The sequence below is a fragment of the Syngnathus typhle genome, linkage group LG20 (genome assembly GCF_033458585.1).
Source record: "Syngnathus typhle isolate RoL2023-S1 ecotype Sweden linkage group LG20, RoL_Styp_1.0, whole genome shotgun sequence".
Lineage (NCBI taxonomy): Eukaryota > Metazoa > Chordata > Actinopteri > Syngnathiformes > Syngnathidae > Syngnathus > Syngnathus typhle.
Window position 1 is genome coordinate 7,706,429 of NC_083757.1, and position 18,980 is coordinate 7,725,408.

The 18,980-nt window shown below is 45.1% G+C and overlaps 1 protein-coding gene across 1 annotated transcript; it reads left to right on the forward strand.

Annotated features, from left to right (window-relative positions):
- Positions 1 to 3,421: 3,421 nt before the first annotated feature.
- Positions 3,422 to 13,794, forward strand: trib1 (tribbles pseudokinase 1). The gene is made up of 3 exons (XM_061266641.1): positions 3,422 to 3,959; positions 9,213 to 9,505; positions 10,506 to 13,794. Exons 1-3 carry the CDS (start codon positions 3,663 to 3,665, stop codon positions 10,951 to 10,953), a joined length of 1,038 nt encoding a protein of 345 aa, XP_061122625.1. The 5' UTR covers positions 3,422 to 3,662; the 3' UTR covers positions 10,954 to 13,794.
- Positions 13,795 to 18,980: the final 5,186 nt, after the last annotated feature.

The window sequence follows — 18,980 nt, forward strand, 5'->3', positions numbered from 1 at the left end:
GGAACTATGACGTCGGCAACCGGGAGCTCCTCGCCGTCAAGTTGGCCTTGGAGGAGTGGCGGCATTGGCTGGAGGGCGCCACCACGCCGTTCATTGTCTGGACCGACCACAGCAACCTGGAGTACCTGAGATCGGCCAAGAGGCTGAACGCGAGGCAAGCACGGTGGGCTCTGTTCTTTGACCGGTTTGAGTTCTCTCTCTCCTACAGGCCGGGTTCTCGCAACACGAAGGCGGATGCCCTGTCGCGTTCGTTTCCTGGCAGGGAGGAGGGACGGGGTCCGCCTCCCACTATTCTCCCGAGCTCGGTTCGGGTGGCGGCGCTGTCATGAGAGATTGAACGCCAAGTGCAAGCCGCATCACGCGATCAACCCGGCCCCAGCAACTGCCCGGAAGGTCGCCTGTTCGTCCCTGAGGGCCTGTGCTCGTCCGTGCTGCAATGGGCTCACGCCTGGCCTGTCATCCCGGGGCTGCGCGCACGAGGTACGTGGTGGCACAGCGTTTCTGGTGGCCGACCTGGCAAGTGGACACCAGTGATTACGTCAGAGCCTGCTCAATATGTAACCGCTGTAAAACCTCTACTCGTCCTCCGGCCGGGCTGCTCCAACCCTTGCCGGTTCCCCGGCGTCCCTGGTCTCACCTGTCTATCGACTTTGTCACGGGTCCATGGGAGGTTGATGCGGTGATTGCCGATTCGGTGTGTGTTGGGGAAGGGGCGTGGGGGCGAGGGCTTGGTGGGGGCTGTTGTTTTTCCATCCACCTGCTTCCAGTCTTTCGGCCTTGGCCTCACCCTTTGGCCGGGTTCTTGGCTGGTCTTCTCCTGCCGCTCTCCCTCTGGCACCTCTGCTGGTTTTATCTCCAAGTGTACTTCCTGTAAACATTTTTCCTCCATTCTTGCACAACCAAACTTCTGCATACATCCACTTCACCCTCTGTCGCACATCATCCATTCATCATCCTGCCAATTTGTCATTTTGTACGGAATTACGTGAGGTTTTGGGTGTGACAAACTGTTAGCCGGGACGTGAATTTGTGATCAGACGCGTAGCCAAGCCGGGGCGAGCCGGGGCGGCGCCCCGGTTAGGACTCCCTGCGCCCCGGTTGAAAAAAAATCTAGCTTTTTCGATTCTTCATTTTCATGCCGTTTTTTTCTTTCGGTCTTGCGCAAATGTGCTTGCGCTATTCTATGTGCGCAATGATATCCATTCACCATTTGCCTCCCGGATGTTGTTTTAGCGATCAGCGAACAGCGTGGGTGATGTTCGATTTTTTTTTCCTGTGGGCGCGCGCCCCTACTGGAAAAATTCCTGGCTACGCCTCTGCTTGTGATCATGCTGCATTTATCAATTTCATTAATACTCAATTCGTTTAATGTTTCCTGACTATTTCCATGCAACGTTTTCCGTGCCAAGCTTTTACTCACCACATGCCATGTTTATTCTTTTCACGTTCCATGCACTTACTTACTTTCGTCACATTTAATCATGCTTCTAACCATATATTTTCTTTGTTAGGCAAAACATTTCCCTCTGTTCAGAACATTCTCCAATAATCCAAGGCTGGCGTCTAGCGTTACGTAACATACGACGTCACATCAAGCATTAGGCAAAACAAAAGATATAACAAGTATTCAGCATTCTTAGACGCCCTTGGCAGTGTCTATGATTTAGAAAAACATCAGGCATGCATTGAACAGTTCATTAAGGATCATTAAGCTATTCAGGCAATATACCAAAAAACTTATTTCAAAGTGCACAAAAATACATATCATATCATGAAGTTATAAAAACATTTTCTCATTACCACTTAGTCCATCACATATCAAAAATGTCTCGTTATGTCTTCTTTACAGATTTATTTTGTCGGTATAAATAAATGCTTAAAAATGTTCTTTTATTGATTTAATGCGTGAATATAATTGTCGCCCAGCTCCATTCACTTCATGACATGCTTATGTACTTTATTCAATGAGGTGTGAGCAAATCTGTTTTTGTAGCAAGGCGGGACTTTTTGGAAGCTATCTCTTCAGTACGTAGTATGTACGTTTGTATGTATGTAAACCCACAAAGACAAGAACACTGCGCTTGATAGTGTCAGTCAGAAATGAATGAAAACACACAAAAATAGTCACAAAAATGTCCAATTCATACATTTTGGGGGGAATTGTGTGTTTTTACATCGTTTTTGACTGATATTTTATTTGTTTGACAATGAGAACAATTGAGTGAAGAAATAAAAATGATGAAACTGAATTGGATTTTAACCCTTTGATGGACAACATGGGTCTAAAAAGAGTTTATATTTTATATATCTTTGCAATATTTTTTTTCCACCGGTTGGTACTCAAGGAATGCCTCAATTAACTACTTTTTGACGTCCCTACATCCTTATTTTCATTTTTACTTTTTAACTTTTTGAACAAAAAACGTTTTTGTATCACTACACCTCCAATGCGGAACATGGGTCTAAAACAGGGGTGTCCAAACTACGACTGGTCTTTGAATGCACCCCTCTTCAATGGCAGAACGCGGATGAGTTTAAAGACATCAAATGAGAATAATCTTTTATAAAAATTAAAATTGACTGACGCAAACGTGAGTTCTTCATGTTTTTATTGAAAACAACAGTGCTGACGCCGTACGACATGGGTTTTTCGCTTTCCAAATAAGAGGTCGTCACTAATTATTTGTGTTTAGATAAATGTCTGAGCTATAATGGTGTAATTAATGACTAAAACTTGAAAGTATCTGTTTATTGTATTCGTTTATATGTTTAATAAAGACAAAGCCATCACAAAACTGTTGTAATTATTTAGATTTTTATCTAAATTAGCCTTGAATAAAGACTAAGCAGTCACATGAATTAACAGAAAAAATGGACATCTGGACTCGGACTCATGGTCAAGAGGCCGGACTCGGACTCGGTGCAAAAATCCGACCGAGTCCACAGCCCTTCTGCAAAATATGCCGTATGTAATAGTATAGAAACTATATTAGTTGATAAAGTATGAGAATAGAAATAGAAATAATGATCAGTGGTGATAAAATACAAGATATTTAAAGAATATTTGGAACATTCAATCATAAAATAAATTGATTTCAAAAGATAGAACAATTAAAAACGCCAGCATGAAATACCATTGGAAATGAATGCGAGTCTTTCTAGACCCATGTTGCGCATAAGAGGGGGTGTGCATATGTTGTCTTCTCGGTTAGGAAGATTTAAATAATAAAATTAAAGACATTCATTAGTTTTGAAAAATAGTGTTTAAATATTTGAAATAAATTGCAATTATTACAGTTAAAGATCATCACTTCACCTGCCTAAAAATACTACATTAGCGAAACGGCGAGAGAGAAGGGGGCAGAGAGTGGGAGGTAGAGAGAGAGGGCGGTGCTTTCGAGTTGAGAGGTAAGGCGTTCAGCGTTCACTCTCTCACTCACTCACTTACTCCCTCGCCGCTGCCTCTCTACGGCTGTGTGGCGCTCTTTTCTTCTCTTTCTTTTTCTTTCGCTCCCTCACACCTTGCCTGTCCCCTCCACTGCCTCCGCCTACCCCTCGTCCTCCTCATCCTCAACAAGTTGGGATTACCATCGGACGCTCGGCAAAATGGAGCCCAGGACACCCCTGTTGTGAAGCGAGCTTGCACCTCCAGCCAAACCGGGATGAGCGTCCCGTGGAGCGCGCGCTCGGCGGCCCCGGCCAGGTGGGCGCACAAGCGGCTCGACTCGGACTCGGAGCCGCCGCAGCCTCCGGCCAAGCGCGCCCGCAGGCTGAGCAGCGAGGCCGGGGACGCGCACGGAGGATTCCTCGTTGGCACAACCGCGAGCACCCCCGCCGTCACCCAGCGGACACCGTCCAGGATCGGACCCTTCCTGCTGGTGCCTGCCGCCACGACCGAGTGCGACGGCTCACACTGCCGCGCCGTGCACGTCGACACCGGCGACGAGCTTCTGTGCCAGGTATCGTGCGTGCGCGCGCGCGTCGCGGCCGTTGTGCAACTCTCAGCCGTGAATGGCGGTTGCTCAACTGGCTGTTTTGTCGACGTTGTCACGCGAACTGCTCGGGTGTCACGTCATCACTGTCGCTTGAAACACTCGCGTCATATTGTGACACACCGTGTTGGATTTATGTTCTCCTGTGTGAATGTGTTGGTTTATCTTTTGTTGTGGAAAGATGTTCTTCTTAATTGTCGTTTTATTTTGGAGGTGATTTTGTTTTGTGGTCATGGAAGACTTCACTTCCTGTTCCGGGTTATGTAGCGAAAACTGCATACAAATCGCGATGTGCGAATATGTTCACCCTCCTGTGTTGCGGACAATAAAATAAACGGGCAAAGTAATCAACCAACCAAGTGTGTGCATTATTAAGAGAACATGGCCGAAGAAGAAGAAAACCCTTCGAGCTCAACAGGTTATGGGCCCAGGCGTGACACAACAGGAGGAAGATGGCAGAGGTTAGTGTTCAACGGAGACGAAAACGGTTACGAACTCTGGGAGACAAAGTTGCTAGGCCACATGCGGATAATTGGCCTAAAGGACACTATATTATCGGACACTAATCCAGATGCAGAGAAGAATGCTGAATGCTACGCTGAACTGATTCAGTTCCTTGATGATAAAAGCCTTTCACTGGTAATGAGAGATGCAACTGACGACGGAAGAAAAGCTTTAAAAATACTCCGAGACCACTACGATAGTAAAGGCAAACCTAGAATCATCGCACTGTACACAGAGCTAACGTCTTTACAAAAGAAACCTGAGGAGACAGTGATAGATTATGTTATCCGAGCTGAAAAAGCAGTGACCTCCCTAAGAAATGCAAAAGAAGTCATCAGTGATGGACTTATTATCGCTATGATTTTAAAGGGGCTTCCTGAAGCTTACAAGCCATTTGCTATTCACACAACTCAAAGCAGTGAAGATTTAACATTCACACAGTTCAAAAGCAACCTGCGAAGTTATGAGGAAACCGAGAAATTCGACAACAAAGTAAAAACAGATAATGTGATGAAGGTTAATTTAACCTCAATCGTCTGTCATGGATGTGGAAACCGAGGACATTTTGTAAAAGATTGTCGCCAAAAGGGAACACCTAAATGGTGTAGCTACCATAGAAGCTCGACACACAGTGATGAAACATGTAGAAGAAAAACCAAGTACACAGATGATGCAAAACTAACTGTAGAAAAACAAGAGGACAAGAAAGAAGAGCAGACTTTTGTATTTAAAGTTAGTCAAAGACTTCTGCCTAATGACATAATAAGAGAAGGACTAATGGTGGACTGTGGTGCTACTTCACACATCATTACGGAGAAGAACAAGTTCATAAAGTTTGATGAGACTTTTGATCCTGAGAAACACTACATGGAGCTTGCTGATGGATCCAGGACAAATAACGTCGCACTCAAGAGGGGAGATGCCAACGTCTCTCTACAGGACGTACAAGGACACTATACCACCATCACGTTGAGAGATGCTCTGTTCATCCCATCCTACCCTCAGAGCATATTTTCAGTGAAGGCAGCTACAACCTATGGAGCACAGGTGATCTTCAAGAAGGGACAGAGTGAACTGGTGAACAAAGATGGGACAGTCTTCTACATCGAAGAATACAACAGACTCTACTATTTGAAAACGGTAAATAATGAAACATCATTCAATGACATGATGTCCTGTGACACTGTTAATCTGACTTGTGATGTGAAAACATGGCATGAAATTTTAGGACATTGTAATGTTAGAGATGTGTTAAAGCTACCTGATGTTGTGAAGGGCATGAAAATCACAGGCAGTGACATGTTAGATTGTAATGTGTGCACAGAAGGGAAATTCACTAACGACAGAAACAGAAAAAGTGACCCAAAAGCGAGTGTGCCATTACAGTTGGTGCACACTGATCTAGCCGGCCCCATTGAACCAATTGGCCAAAGTGGTCACAAATATGCTATAATATTCACAGATGATTATTCAGGGGCAGTGTCAGTTTACTTTCTAAAACAGAAAAGTGACACCACAGAGGCCACAGCAAAGTTTCTAGCTGACTGTGCACCATATGGCAATGTTAAATGCATTAGATCTGACAATGGCACTGAATTCACAAGCAGTTCCTTCCAGTCTCTTTTAAGGGAAAAAGGTATAAAGCATGAGACATCTGCACCATATTCTCCTCATCAGAATGGCACAGCTGAGAGACAATGGAGAACTCTCTTTGAAATGGGGAGGTGTCTTTTACTAGAAAAGGGGCTGCCAAAAGAACTATGGCCTTATGCCATTCAAAATGCAGCACACACTCGCAACCGATGCTACAGTAACAGGACTAAAAGTACACCATATCAGATGTTAACAGGGAAAAGACCAGATCTCTCAAAACTATGGATATTTGGGTCAGACTGTTATGCATACATACATGATCACAAGAAACTTGATCCCAGATGTGGAAAAGGAATATTTGTGGGGTATAGTAAAAATAGCCCAGCATACCTGGTTTATTACCCCCACACCGGAAAAGTGTCAAAACACAGACTCGTGAGATTTATCAAAAAGAACACGGTTGAACAACAAACACAGACTGATGAATGTGACACAGAAATTCAGACTTATGAGCATGTAGTGCCTTCAAAGGAAAGTACAGAACAGCAAAATGAAAATGCAGCAGAGAATAGAACTCCTCGAGAGGAAGAAATCAACACAAATGAACCAAACCTTGACACAGAAAGAAATGAGGGTGATGATCAAAACCAAACTGAACGATACCCTAACAGAGAAAGAAAACCTCCTAAATATTTAGAGGATTACATATCTAACTGCAGAGTGCTAGATAATGTAAATTCTTTAAGTGTTGATTATTGTTACAGAGCAACATGTGGAATTCCCCAAACCTATAAAGAGGCACTGATGTCACCAGAGGCAACAAGGTGGAAACAGGCAATGACAGAAGAAATCAAATCTCTGAAAGAGAATGACACATTTGAACTGACTACTTTACCTACTGGTAGAAATACCATTGGAGGAAAATGGGTCTACGCCCTCAAAGAAAATGAACAAGGACAAATATTTAAAGCCAGGTTTGTAGCAAAAGGTTACAACCAAACACAAGGAATAGACTACCAAGAGACATTTGCACCAACAGCAAACATGACATCTGTACGAACCCTAATGCAAATATCAGTCCAGAATGATCTTATTATCCACCAAATGGATGTTAAAACTGCATATTTGCATGCTCCCATTGAGGAAGAAATATACATGGACCAACCAGAAGGTTTTGAGCAAACAGAGTCAGGAGAAAATTTGGTGTACAAATTAAAGAAATCCCTTTACGGGTTAAAACAATCAGGGAGAAATTGGTACAAACTCTTGAATGACTACCTTGAACAAAATGACTTTGAAAGAAACCTTTCTGATCACTGTGTATACAGGAAAGACATTGACCATGAAACTCTGCTGGTTATCATCTGGGTAGATGACTTGATCATTGCGGCTAGCAATATTAACATGTTGAACATATTCAAAGAAACAATGAGGTCAAAGTTTAACATGAAAGACCTGGGGAAAATATCCAGTTTTCTTGGTATCCAGTTTATACAAAAAGGGGCTGAAATCAGGATGAGTCAGAAGAGGTACATTCAAAGAATGTTGGAACGTTTTGGGATGTCAGAATGTAAACCCAGATCCACACCGTGTGAATTAAAAACTGACACTACTATATGTAGAGGAAGTGATACAAATGGGACAGTTAACCCAAGGGAGTATAGAGAAATAGTGGGCAGTCTGATATATGCCATGACGTGTACGAGACCAGATATAAGCTGGGTTGTTAGCAGACTATCTCAAACACTAGCTCAACCCACGAGAGAGGACTTAGTAACAGCAAAACAAGTCCTCAGATACCTAAAAGGTACAAATGATTTTGAACTGATCTTTAAGAAAAGCAGTGAGGATCTAGATCTAATTGCTTACAGTGACTCTGACTGGGCATCCTCTGTAAAAGATAGACGCAGTACAACAGGGTACTGTTTTGCACTTACTAAAGAGGGACCAGTAATATCCTGGAAGTCAAAGAAACAGCCTACAGTGGCACTCTCGACATGTGAAGCCGAATACATTGGTCTTGCAACCACTACTCAAGAATGCATGTACTTAATCCAACTGTTAAACGGGATGGACAGAAAAAGGTACACGTGTGTCAAACTGTTTGGGGACAACCAAGGGGCCATTGCTTTGAGTAAAAATCCAGTGAACCGACAGAGGTCGAAACACATTGATGTGAAGTATCACTTCATTCGGGAAGCGTTGAATGAAGGAAAAATCCACACTGAATACTGTCCATCAGAAGAAATGGCTGCAGACATACTAACAAAACCAGTTACAAAAGTGAGACTCAAAAAGTTTCAAAAATGGTTCTTTGGAAATGCACAAGATGCTATGGGTTAACAGCATGAGAACAAGGGGGGGTGTTGGATTTATGTTCTCCTGTGTGAATGTGTTGGTTTATCTTTTGTTGTGGAAAGATGTTCTTCTTAATTGTCGTTTTATTTTGGAGGTGATTTTGTTTTGTGGTCATGGAAGACTTCACTTCCTGTTCCGGGTTATGTAGCGAAAACTGCATACAAATCGCGATGTGCGAATATGTTCACCCTCCTGTGTTGCGGACAATAAAATAAACGGGCAAAGTAATCAACCAACCAAGTGTGTGCATTATTAAGAGAACATGGCCGAAGAAGAAGAAAACCCTTCGAGCTCAACACACCGGAAATTCTCAAGTTGTCACCATGAAACGCGCTATACACAATATGTGCGCGCGCGGTGAGCTCTGCAGGCAGCCCTCCTGTCGGGTGTTGAAGTTAACGCTTCACACAGCCGTGACTCATGCGTCCTCTTGCAAAATGGACTGAGATGCAAGCAGATTGTAAACACGCCCGTTTGTGCAAAAGGGTTGCCAAATCGGAATGCTTGCTTCCTCCGCTGATCACAATTACGCAGCAAGCACCAAACTTTGGAATGTGTCCAAAATGGCTGACTTCATAAAGGCTGCGATACTAAGTGCAAAAAAAAAAAAAGGTGTCAAATAATAAGTCATCTTCAGCAGTAGTAGGTGCTATATTGCCACAAATTGCCACATCGGTGGCTTGGCCCGCTGAATGCCCGCGCCAGAGTTCATGCCGATGGGGCACGGTGATGCTGCACACTGACCAGCTTTTTCTCTCCACACAGGTCTTCAGCATGGCAGAGTACCAGCAGAAGATCCAAGCCTATGGGGTGGTGCCCCCACACCCGGGCGTGTCCAGCATCCAGGAGGTGATCCTCGGGGAGCACAAGGTCTACATCTTCCTGGAGAAGGACTTTGGCAACATGCACACGCTGGTGAAGAGCCAAAGGCAGCTGGACGAGACACGGGCGAGGGTGCTCTTCCGGCAGATGGCGGAGGCGGTGGCGCACTGCCACCAGGCGGGCGTCGTACTGGGCGACCTCAAGCTGCGCAAATTTGTTTTTGTCGACCAAAACAGGTGAGAGCACGAAAAAGAGTGTAATGGCAAAAAGCGGCTTTCGAAAAATTGCAGACAGGCTGAAAAGTGCAGAGCGGCGAGGCATAAGCTAGGAAAAAAACGGTTTCAAACATTGCAAAAGAGGATCGGAACGCTTCTGTTGGACACTTTGCGACCATGCAGGGGTACCTAAGGAAGCATCCCAAAGAAGAAACATGGTGGCAGATGCTCTGGCCAGGCTGCCCATGCGTGCGTGTGGGAGGTTCTGCACAATTTGATGTCTGCGTGCCGCCATCTCATCGTACGACAAGGCGGGTGGGCGTTAAAGGTGCCAGACGGGCAGCCAGGCCCGCATTGGGAGACAATCGTCCCAGTTACACCACTCGCTTGCTAATTATTCATCCCTGACATGGGGCGTACAAATGCTTCCATTCACACATGGTGGCGGCGCACGCATGAATGATTTGGCCTCAGAGAGTTTTCAGGTTGGAACGCAAATTCCTCGGCTGGAAAAACTATTTGTTGCCTCTTGGACAGGCTTGAAAGCGAGGTAACGTCAGATGAACGGCAAACGACGGCAAAACGCAACTCTTCCCGATATCTGCGAGTCTGTTGAGCAGTGAGTCACGCAGTGCACACACCCGGAGGAAACAAAAGGGAGCGGCTGGGCTGCCTGGCGTCTTATTTTTCTCTTTGTCGGCTTCAGTGAGAGAGGAAATAAATCCGCCGTGAGCCCAAGTGTCGCCGCTTTGCACGGGTGTGAGCGTGAACCGCAGTTTCTGGGTTTTCTTAGACAACGGCTTGCCGGGCAAATTGCACCACTGCCCAAAAACAGACGAGTCAAAACAAATCTAAACCAAAGAAATTTACAGACAATGAGGCTGCGTGAAAAAGATCAGATAAACTACAGCACATAGCTAGTGCTTTTCACCATACTCCTTTTATCACTATACAGAAACAGTACTTGTCATGTGATGTCATCACCACGCTAATGCTTTTTTTTCTTTTTGCGTGCTGCCAGGACCCAAGTGCGTCTGGAGAGTCTGGAAGACTGCCACGTCCTGGAGGACCCGCGGGACGACGCCATGTGCGACACACACGGCTGTCCGGCCTACGTCAGCCCGGAGATCCTCAGCGGGGCGGCACCCTACTCGGGCAAGATGTCTGACATGTGGAGCCTGGGCATAGTGCTGTACACCATGCTGGCGGGCCGCTACCCTTTCCACGACGCCGACCCGGGCGCACTCTTTTCCAAAATCCGGCGGGGTCACTGTTGCTTACCCGAGGGACTCTCGCCCGGGGCCCGCTGCCTAGTCCAGAGCCTTCTGAGGAAGGAACCAACGGAGAGAGTGACGGCTTGCGAGTTACTGGCGCACCCGTGGTTCCGACACCCAGCAACGGAAGCGAGCCCAGCCGAGCAGATGGTGCCATCTTTCGAGGCGGAGGACGACGACCGTCTGCTCTCCTGACCAAATAGGGACCCGCCTGTGTACTGTGGATTGGCAAAATCAGTGCAGATGGGCCACTAGGTGGCGGCAAAGCACTTAAAACAGTGGACCATCAAGCATCAACACGGTGCTTCTTGCATGTGCGCGATCATAAACTAACAACCGTCTTCTGCAATCAAAGTATTTAACTACCTTTGCCAAGAGCATTGGCTAGCCTAATAGGAAGCTAGCACAAATAGATCTCGCATTAAGCAAGCAGATATTTGCACGAGCACTTTACACAAATGGTATTGTGACATTTAATTAAGTTTTGGACAGTTCTAATATGTTTGGGGAAACAATTTGATATGAAACACAATAACAATTCCCGCACCGAGGTGCTTGACTGGCTTTGGCCGACGAGCTGAGATTTTCAGTTGAATAAGCGAGGATACCAAAGATTTTTAAAAAAGAAAAAGAAAGAAATCAGCAAATTTGTGAATGCTAAACTTTGGGGCTCGCTGTACCGTGTTTGTGTACTCTATGGGCATTTATTTTTTAATTGTTGGTGCTAAGACAAGTTTGAAGTCAAGACATCGTAAGACATTTGGCTGTCTTAACAGACAGCCAGAATTTGTCTCACGTTGATCGACGCTCAAAACGACGGGCAAAAGGATGCAGTCTTTGATATACATACAACAAATTGCGTCCAATGCCAAACAAAAACTTGAATGATGATATTTTTCTTATTTTGAGGTATTTACTTTGAAACAAGAGCGCATTATTTAGGATGTTTTTTGGGCGCTAATGATGTTTGACAAGTCCTTCAATTGTCGGCGCTCAAACGGAGCAACCAAGAGCGGCGCTACGCTTGGCCGGCTTAACAGATGTCGGCGGCGACGACAGAACTCGTCAGCCTGGCTGACTGGCGCCCGGCGCAGATGCGTCACGCTCATTCACACACACGAGCAAAAACTTCCATGATACCACTTTTGATGACTATCATCGTGAACCTCGTGAAAATATTAAAACGCGTTTCTTCTGATACTTCATCCGAAAAACCTGTCTAGCCTCCTCTGAGCATTGCGTAATCACACGGCTGCCTATGTTGACAGGCTATGCAGTTAGACTGAACTGCTCTCTGTCTTTATGTTGCTGTTTAAGTGTTCAAACACTGGCTATATTAACTTATTTCCGTAGTTAAGCTGGTGTATATAATGTCTTGTGTTTTTTGTCATCCGTCTGTAACGTCGTGTTGCTTTAGATCAGTGCTTCTCAATTATTTTCTGTTACGCCCCCCCCTAGCAAGAAGAAAACTATTCGCGCCCCCCTCCCCACCGTGACTATCCTAACTTGTCTTGTAAGTCGTAAAATGTTGCACTGTCGCAAACGTGACAGAAGTAACAATGAGAGCGCCACTGCCCCCTGCTGTAGTAAACGCGCAATTACACGTTATTCTAGTACTGCCAAAAAAAAAGCCTGTTCCCCAGGATCACACGCGCCCCCCCAGGAATAGCACCGCGCCCCCCAAGAAGCACTGCTTTAGATGAACAACACGGCTTTGAAAAGAGATTTTATGGAGGCTACAAAAAAAGGTTCTCCAGCCTTATGGCAGTGATCTCGGGATGCTTCATGCGCCCACGGGTAGAATAAGTGATCTCCAGTTAAAATGTACAGTGAACTGATGAGCAGTCGTCCATTTACCGTATTTTCCGCCCTATTAGGCGCACCGGGGTATAAGGCGCACCTTCAATGAACGGCCCATTTTAAAACTTTGTCCATATACGTATAAGGCGCACCGGACTATAAGGCGCATAAAATAGAAGCTTTACTGCAACAAACTGAGGTTGACTAGGGTTGCACTATGCACCCACTAGCCAATAACCAACGAGCCCTCTGTAAACAATCGCGTTTCTCAAACAAGCTCCTATAAAATGATCAGAACTGACTAAAGTTCGATCTAACGCATTGGTACTACTTACCTATGTTTCCCTTCCATATCAATCTGTAGATTTACTCGAAACATGAACAGAGCAGCCTATTTTGACATGAAATAGCCTCGCGCGTATAGCAGCTATCGTTATAGCATTAGCCATCCGCAAAAACCCATGACCCTCAGCTCGCAATCTCCCATGAGCCTCAGCAAAGTGTAAACAATCGCGTTTCTCAAACGAGTTCCTATAAAATGATCAGAACTGACTAAAGTTCGATCTAACGCATTGGTACTACTTACCTATGTTTCCCTTCCATATGGATCCGTAGATTTACTCGAAACATTAACGAAGCAGCCTATTTTGAAATGAAATAGCCTCGCGGGTACAACAGCTATTCGGTGACGCCCCCTGACTACAGTTACCGTAATGCTGGGAAGCGATGCGACCTTGTAATTTACTAGTCGTACTAAAACGTACTAAAACATTTTGGCAGAGCACTGTGTACAACCAGTATGGACCAACAAATTCATCACTTGATCCATATATAAGGCGCACCGGACTATAAGGCGCAGTGTTGACTTTTGATAAAAATCTAGGTTTTTAGGTGCGTCTTTTAGGGCGGAAAATACAGTATTTCGTTTTACATTCGTTTTGTTTTTGTTTTTACATTCCGTTTTACAATGGAGAATTACATATCCAAACGATTTTCAACGATGGATTTTCGGTCGAAGCAGGAGGTCATCAGTAAAAGAAGAGCAACTCTGGAGTTAAAAGGTTTGATTTGGACAACTGGACTTCGGAGCATGTATCCTCAAACGGAGTGGTACGCACGATCGAAAACAAGTTTTTGATTCCATGTGGTTTACTGAGTGTTTTTATGTGTGAAGACTGCTGATATGAGATTTTAATTCAAATATTTCAAACTAAATAATGAATAAGCCACACTAGAGCAGCGTTCCCAAACCTTTTTTGTGACACGGTTAGGTGGCGGACAAAATTTACCCGGGGGGGTGACGGGGGAAGTCAGTGCCTCCCCAGTCATGAACCTCACCGCACGTCACTGCAATGCAGCATTTCTTCTGTGGTGACTTATCTTCGTTGCTCCGCTGCTGTCCAAAAAAACACTTGGTGGAAGATGGCTGGCTCAAAGAAGGAACACTTCAGTGACACACGGCTGATTGGGAAAAGATTTTATTCAACCGATGTCAGAGTGAAGTTCCTCCAAATATTCGAGTGGCCCAAAAGCAAAGGTGTTAGCTGCTCTTTTTTCGTCTGCCAGGCATCGCATCTTTTATACCTGACGAGACCCCTGATCTCATAGCTTTGAATAACAGCTCCGGTTCGAGTATCAGTATACTTGTTGTTTTTGTTGTCCCTAAAAGGGCATCTACTCGGTTCTTTTCTGGTCACGGACAACTGGCCCTTCTATATTCCAAGGGTCTATACATTACTGAAACTAAACCTCACTGTCCAGCACAAATAACCTATGCGTAATCTCACTGCTGCCGGCCCGGCCTTCTAAGGCAACATACAGAGACGCATGCCGGCTAAAATTTACCACATACCCCCCTTTGGGGACCTTATAAGTGTCCCGAGAATGGTCCAACAAGAAACGACATCGGTAAACATCCAAAAATCTTCCCACAATTCTAAATTTACGGGCACATCTACAATTTGGCCTATAAATTCTCATCTTAAATCACGCTCAAGGCATGCTACTTAAGGTTATCTTAACTAGGAAAGCCCAAACTACTTTGGTATCCAATAGCTCCCTGACAGCAATCTGAGGCCTTTTAGGAACCAGTAAAGAAGTAAAGAAAATTGAAGTCCACCTTATCCAAATGACGACAACCACCCCCCTTAGTTAATACCTCAACAACATCAGTAATTTGTGAAGCAATGAATTTGGCGTGGCCCGTTAGAAGCCCCAAAAAGTTGCCGGCCCTCCCTCGAGAAAAAACCCTGCCAGTCAAATGACAAGGAAAAAGAGGGAGGCCCATTCTAACATCCCCAGTGATTCCCTCCATCTGGCATCAGCCAGGTAAAAGAAGTCCTGGCACTTATCACAATCCACAAAACATAGTATGAGCTCCCAAAACAGTAAGGGAAAGAAATGACATGTTCACCGACCGCTAAACAGTCAAACTGCATTGTCATAATGTTAATATTGTCATGCCTCGTCCCCAGTTTGGGTTGATGTGTCATCGTTTCTGTGTCTGTGTGCTCGCCCCTCCCTTCCTGTGTGCCCTTGTTTAGTGTAATCACACGCACTTGCCTCTCGTTACCTGTGTTGTATTTAAGTTCTGCTTGAGTGCATAAGATGTGGACAGTGCATGTCTCACGGTCACGGTCTGTTTGGTCCCTGTCTTTTGTTTCACGCTTTGGTCTGTTAGTCTTGTTAGTTTGTTGTTCAGTCACGTCAGTTTGCCGAGTCTTTTTGAGTTTGTTGCAATAAACTAACTGCACTTGGTCGCCCTGCTCCATTTCCCCACTCCGCACCGTGACAAATATGTGACGAGGTAAACGAATGAGGTAAAGTAATGCAGCATGTAGTCATTAGATAATGTAATGAAGGATATAATATTGACACAATATCACAGCATGCTGCAAAGTTGAAGCGCCCTCAGTGTTGCCCCTTGCATATGTACGTACATAAGTGCCTGCCGATGCAAAGTCCAGTCCACTGAATGCTCAGTAGTGAATTGCGCCGGGATCCCTCCCCAGGGCCTGCTGTCCATCCAAAATCTTTATGTCCACTTCACCGTCCTCAGAGTCCCTTGCCAGGCCCCGGTCAGCGTCCAGGGGTTCTGCAATAATTGAGAGCCACTGCCAGTATTGAACGATGACACCAGCACAAAACCTTGCGTTGCAATGGTATAAGCAGCAATGCCCAACGTAGGCCGGAAGTCCTGCTGGCCCCCTTCGGTCACTCCTAGTAGACGACATCCCAATAACCAGTTGTCAGCAAACAAAATCTTCTCCTTTGGGGTTGATTGGGGCACGGGGACGACGGGTGGCCGTCGTCTCATCGAAGTGCTCAGTGGAACCTCCGAGCGATCCCGGCATCTACTCCTATGATCCAGAGGCCCACATAACCCCTGAAATAAACAAACAAACAAACAAACAACACTCCCCCCAGGAGTTATGAATCATCCCCCTTATTTCTCGTCGTGCTGTCAACCTCGCAAGATCCCTCCTGTTGCAGAGTAACTTCTACCTGTTCAAGTTAGCCTTTCCTGCTGCAGCTGTCACTGTCTGAAGTCCTGTCAATCACGTCTCGGCAATCACTCTTTCCCAGTCCAAATACTAATTTTCACTCCAAATTTCATCTTTGATTTAAATTTTTTCTCAGTATTCTCAAATGGGTACTGTTGGATTTTGTCCACAATTTAGGGAGCACGCTATCTGCGGTTATCCAATTTACTCACTGCGTGGTCGTTTGATTTCTTCAGATTTAGGAAAATGCTAAGACACTGAAGCAGAAATTAGACTTACACAGGTTGGTTGAGTTCAATCACAATTCTTGTTAAGAAAGCTCTGTTTTCAGGAAAGTACAATACAGCGCTGGGCCTTTCGTGCGACCATTCTCAAGAGCAGAAAGTCTCCATTCGGAAAGGGCAACGTTCAAGGTTCTTTGGTCAGCTTATATTCAGTTGCACATGCCGGTGTGGGCCAGGTTTGATGGGTGATGAGTCTTTGGGGTGGGGCAAGTTCGCAGTAGAGTTTGATTCCATGGGAGTGGGTGCTGGTTCGGTGAGAGCTGGTTCCGTGGGTTTGGGGGCTGATTATGGGCGATTTGGTGTGTGTGGGGGCTGTTGTTTTCCTTTCCGTCTTTCAGCCTCGATCATCTTTGGCCGGGTTCTTGGCTGTCTCCCTCTGGCACCTGCTGGTTTTATCTCCAAGTGACCTTCCTGTAAACATTCTCCTCCATTCTTGCACATACACTGTCGCACCTCATCCATTCATCATTCTTTCAATTTTGTCATTTTGTACGGAATTATGTGAGCTTTTGGCTGTGACATCATCCATTTATTAATGTTCCCTGACTATGCAAAGTTTGTACTCACCACTTACCATGTTTTTGTTTGTTTGTTCTTTTGATACTCCATGTGCTTGCTTACGTCATCATATTCTTAGTTTAATCATGCTTCCAACCATATCTTTTCTTTATTAGGCAAAATATTTCCCTCTGTCCAGAACGTTCAGTAGTAATGGAAAACTGGCGAATAGCATTAGTCAAAACATAAACTTAAAATATCGTCTTCCAATTTGCCATTAATTTCCTAGCACCTTTTGTTAATCAAACTTCAAATTCTACTATTAACAACTATTTAATATACTGTAATTTCCACAAGCTCATCCTATTTTCAGGCTACATTCTATCTTTTGTTTTCCTGACTTTGATTTTACGCAATCCTCTCCATCACCTTTCTGCCTTTACTGATTCGAGCCTTCAATTTTAGATAAAGTTTCCAAATTTTGCGTACAGAATGTACATTATTCATAATTTACTCATTTTCCAAATATAGCATCATCCCTGTTTTGACCTCAGTATTATTGGTGTTATGCTCACTTACCGATATTAGTGGACTATCTTGAATTTTTAATTCTCCGTCACTACATCGAAGGCCACCTCTCAGCTGTTCACTCTTCCCATGCTCCTGTTAGGCTCCATTATTCAAATCTAGAATGTGATTTTAATTTGAATTTCTTACTTTTGGACCTCCAAATTGCTCGTATCGCTAATTTATTTGTACCGAGTAAACTTTTAAAACGAGTATTAAAGGAACCAACAGATTACTACCAAATCCAATATCTCCTCGTTGACATCTCCACCTCTATTTTAGACTTACTGCTTTTGGCCTGTGAGTCTTGTCACAGTGGGGCGCTGGTCACCCTCGTCGGGCCAACGTGATTTACGAGCAGGCTCTCCGTGCATACAATTCAGCCCTATGTCTAAATCCAGAGAATTCCTTTAACTCCTGTGGCCCTTATCCGATACCTCTCTTGCTCTCATAAATTATTGTTGACCGGCCTATGTCTCTTCCAGTGTTATGGAAAAACCTATCATTCTTTAGTAGGTCCTTATTTACAAATATGTTAGTATTGTAATGATTAGTCAAAGGATACTCCATTTACACCTGTTAACAAGCTGTTAAACATCCATCTCAGTTTCAGTCGCGACAGTTTCAGTAGGCAATGCCGCGTATGAATTCTCTGCCTGTCGTCATTCCTTCTTCCATCATTCAGTCCCCCTAAACAGCACACCTCTGACCCCGCACGCAGCCACAACGTCACTCGAGTGAGGAGGGCCCCGGCCTTCAAACACAGTGACTCGTTACACGTTGGTCACCCTGCCGTGCCCACTGCGTCGGCCACCTGCCCGAACCCCGCAATTGGCCACGTGCCCCAGAGGAGCCCATTCTCACTTCCACACCATCATCATCATCATCGGCGGTCAGTCGTAGTCGAGTATGACGGTCCTCCTTCTTGGTCTTTGTGGGTCTTCAGGTGGTTGAAGAGGCCGATCCTGGACCCGATAACTCTGGTGCAGTGTGGACAGGGGAATGTAATGGTGGTGGGTTTGGGTTGGGCCTGCTTGGTGGGGGCTCTCTCCTTTCTGCGTCTGCGCTTTGTCTTGAGCGGCATGGTGGAGGTCAACGTTATATTGCGTGGCGCAGTCATGGACAAGGATTCTCCACGTCGTCCTGTCTGCGGCCTTGCCTTCCCAAGTTGTAAGGTTTATGTGACACTTCTTCAGGTTTGCTTTTATGTTGTCCTTGAACCTCTTCTTCTGACCTCCCGGGGCCCGCTTTCCTTCAGCGAGCTGGGAATAAAGAACTTGTTTTGGGAGGAGAGAGTCAGGCATGCGGATTACATGGCCAATCCATCTCAGTTGGTTTTGGGCAATGGTGGCAGTGATGGTAGGCAAGCCAGCCTCCTCCAGGAGGCTGGTGTTGGTGCGTCGGTCCTTCCAGCTGATCCTGAGGATTTTTCGGAGGCATCTCTGATGGTAGGTGTTAGGGTTTACAGAATATCTTCATCGTATGATTATGTTGGAATATAACCTGTAATAATTTAACTAGGTTGTCCTGTCTAGACAAAATTAGTTTACCAAAGTGCTAAGATCTTTTC

What these genes read in the sequence shown, in the direction of transcription:
- trib1 (XM_061266641.1), top strand. Translation starts at nt 3,663, where the DNA reads ATGAGCGTCCCGTGGAGCGCGCGCTCGGCGGCCCCGGCCAGGTGGGCG. An exon ending in GCGACGAGCTTCTGTGCCAG is followed by an intron (nt 3,960 to 9,212) that starts GTATCGTGCGTG and finishes CTCTCCACACAG; the next exon opens with GTCTTCAGCATGGCAGAGTA. An exon ending in GTTTTTGTCGACCAAAACAG is followed by an intron (nt 9,506 to 10,505) that starts GTGAGAGCACGA and finishes GCGTGCTGCCAG; the next exon opens with GACCCAAGTGCGTCTGGAGA.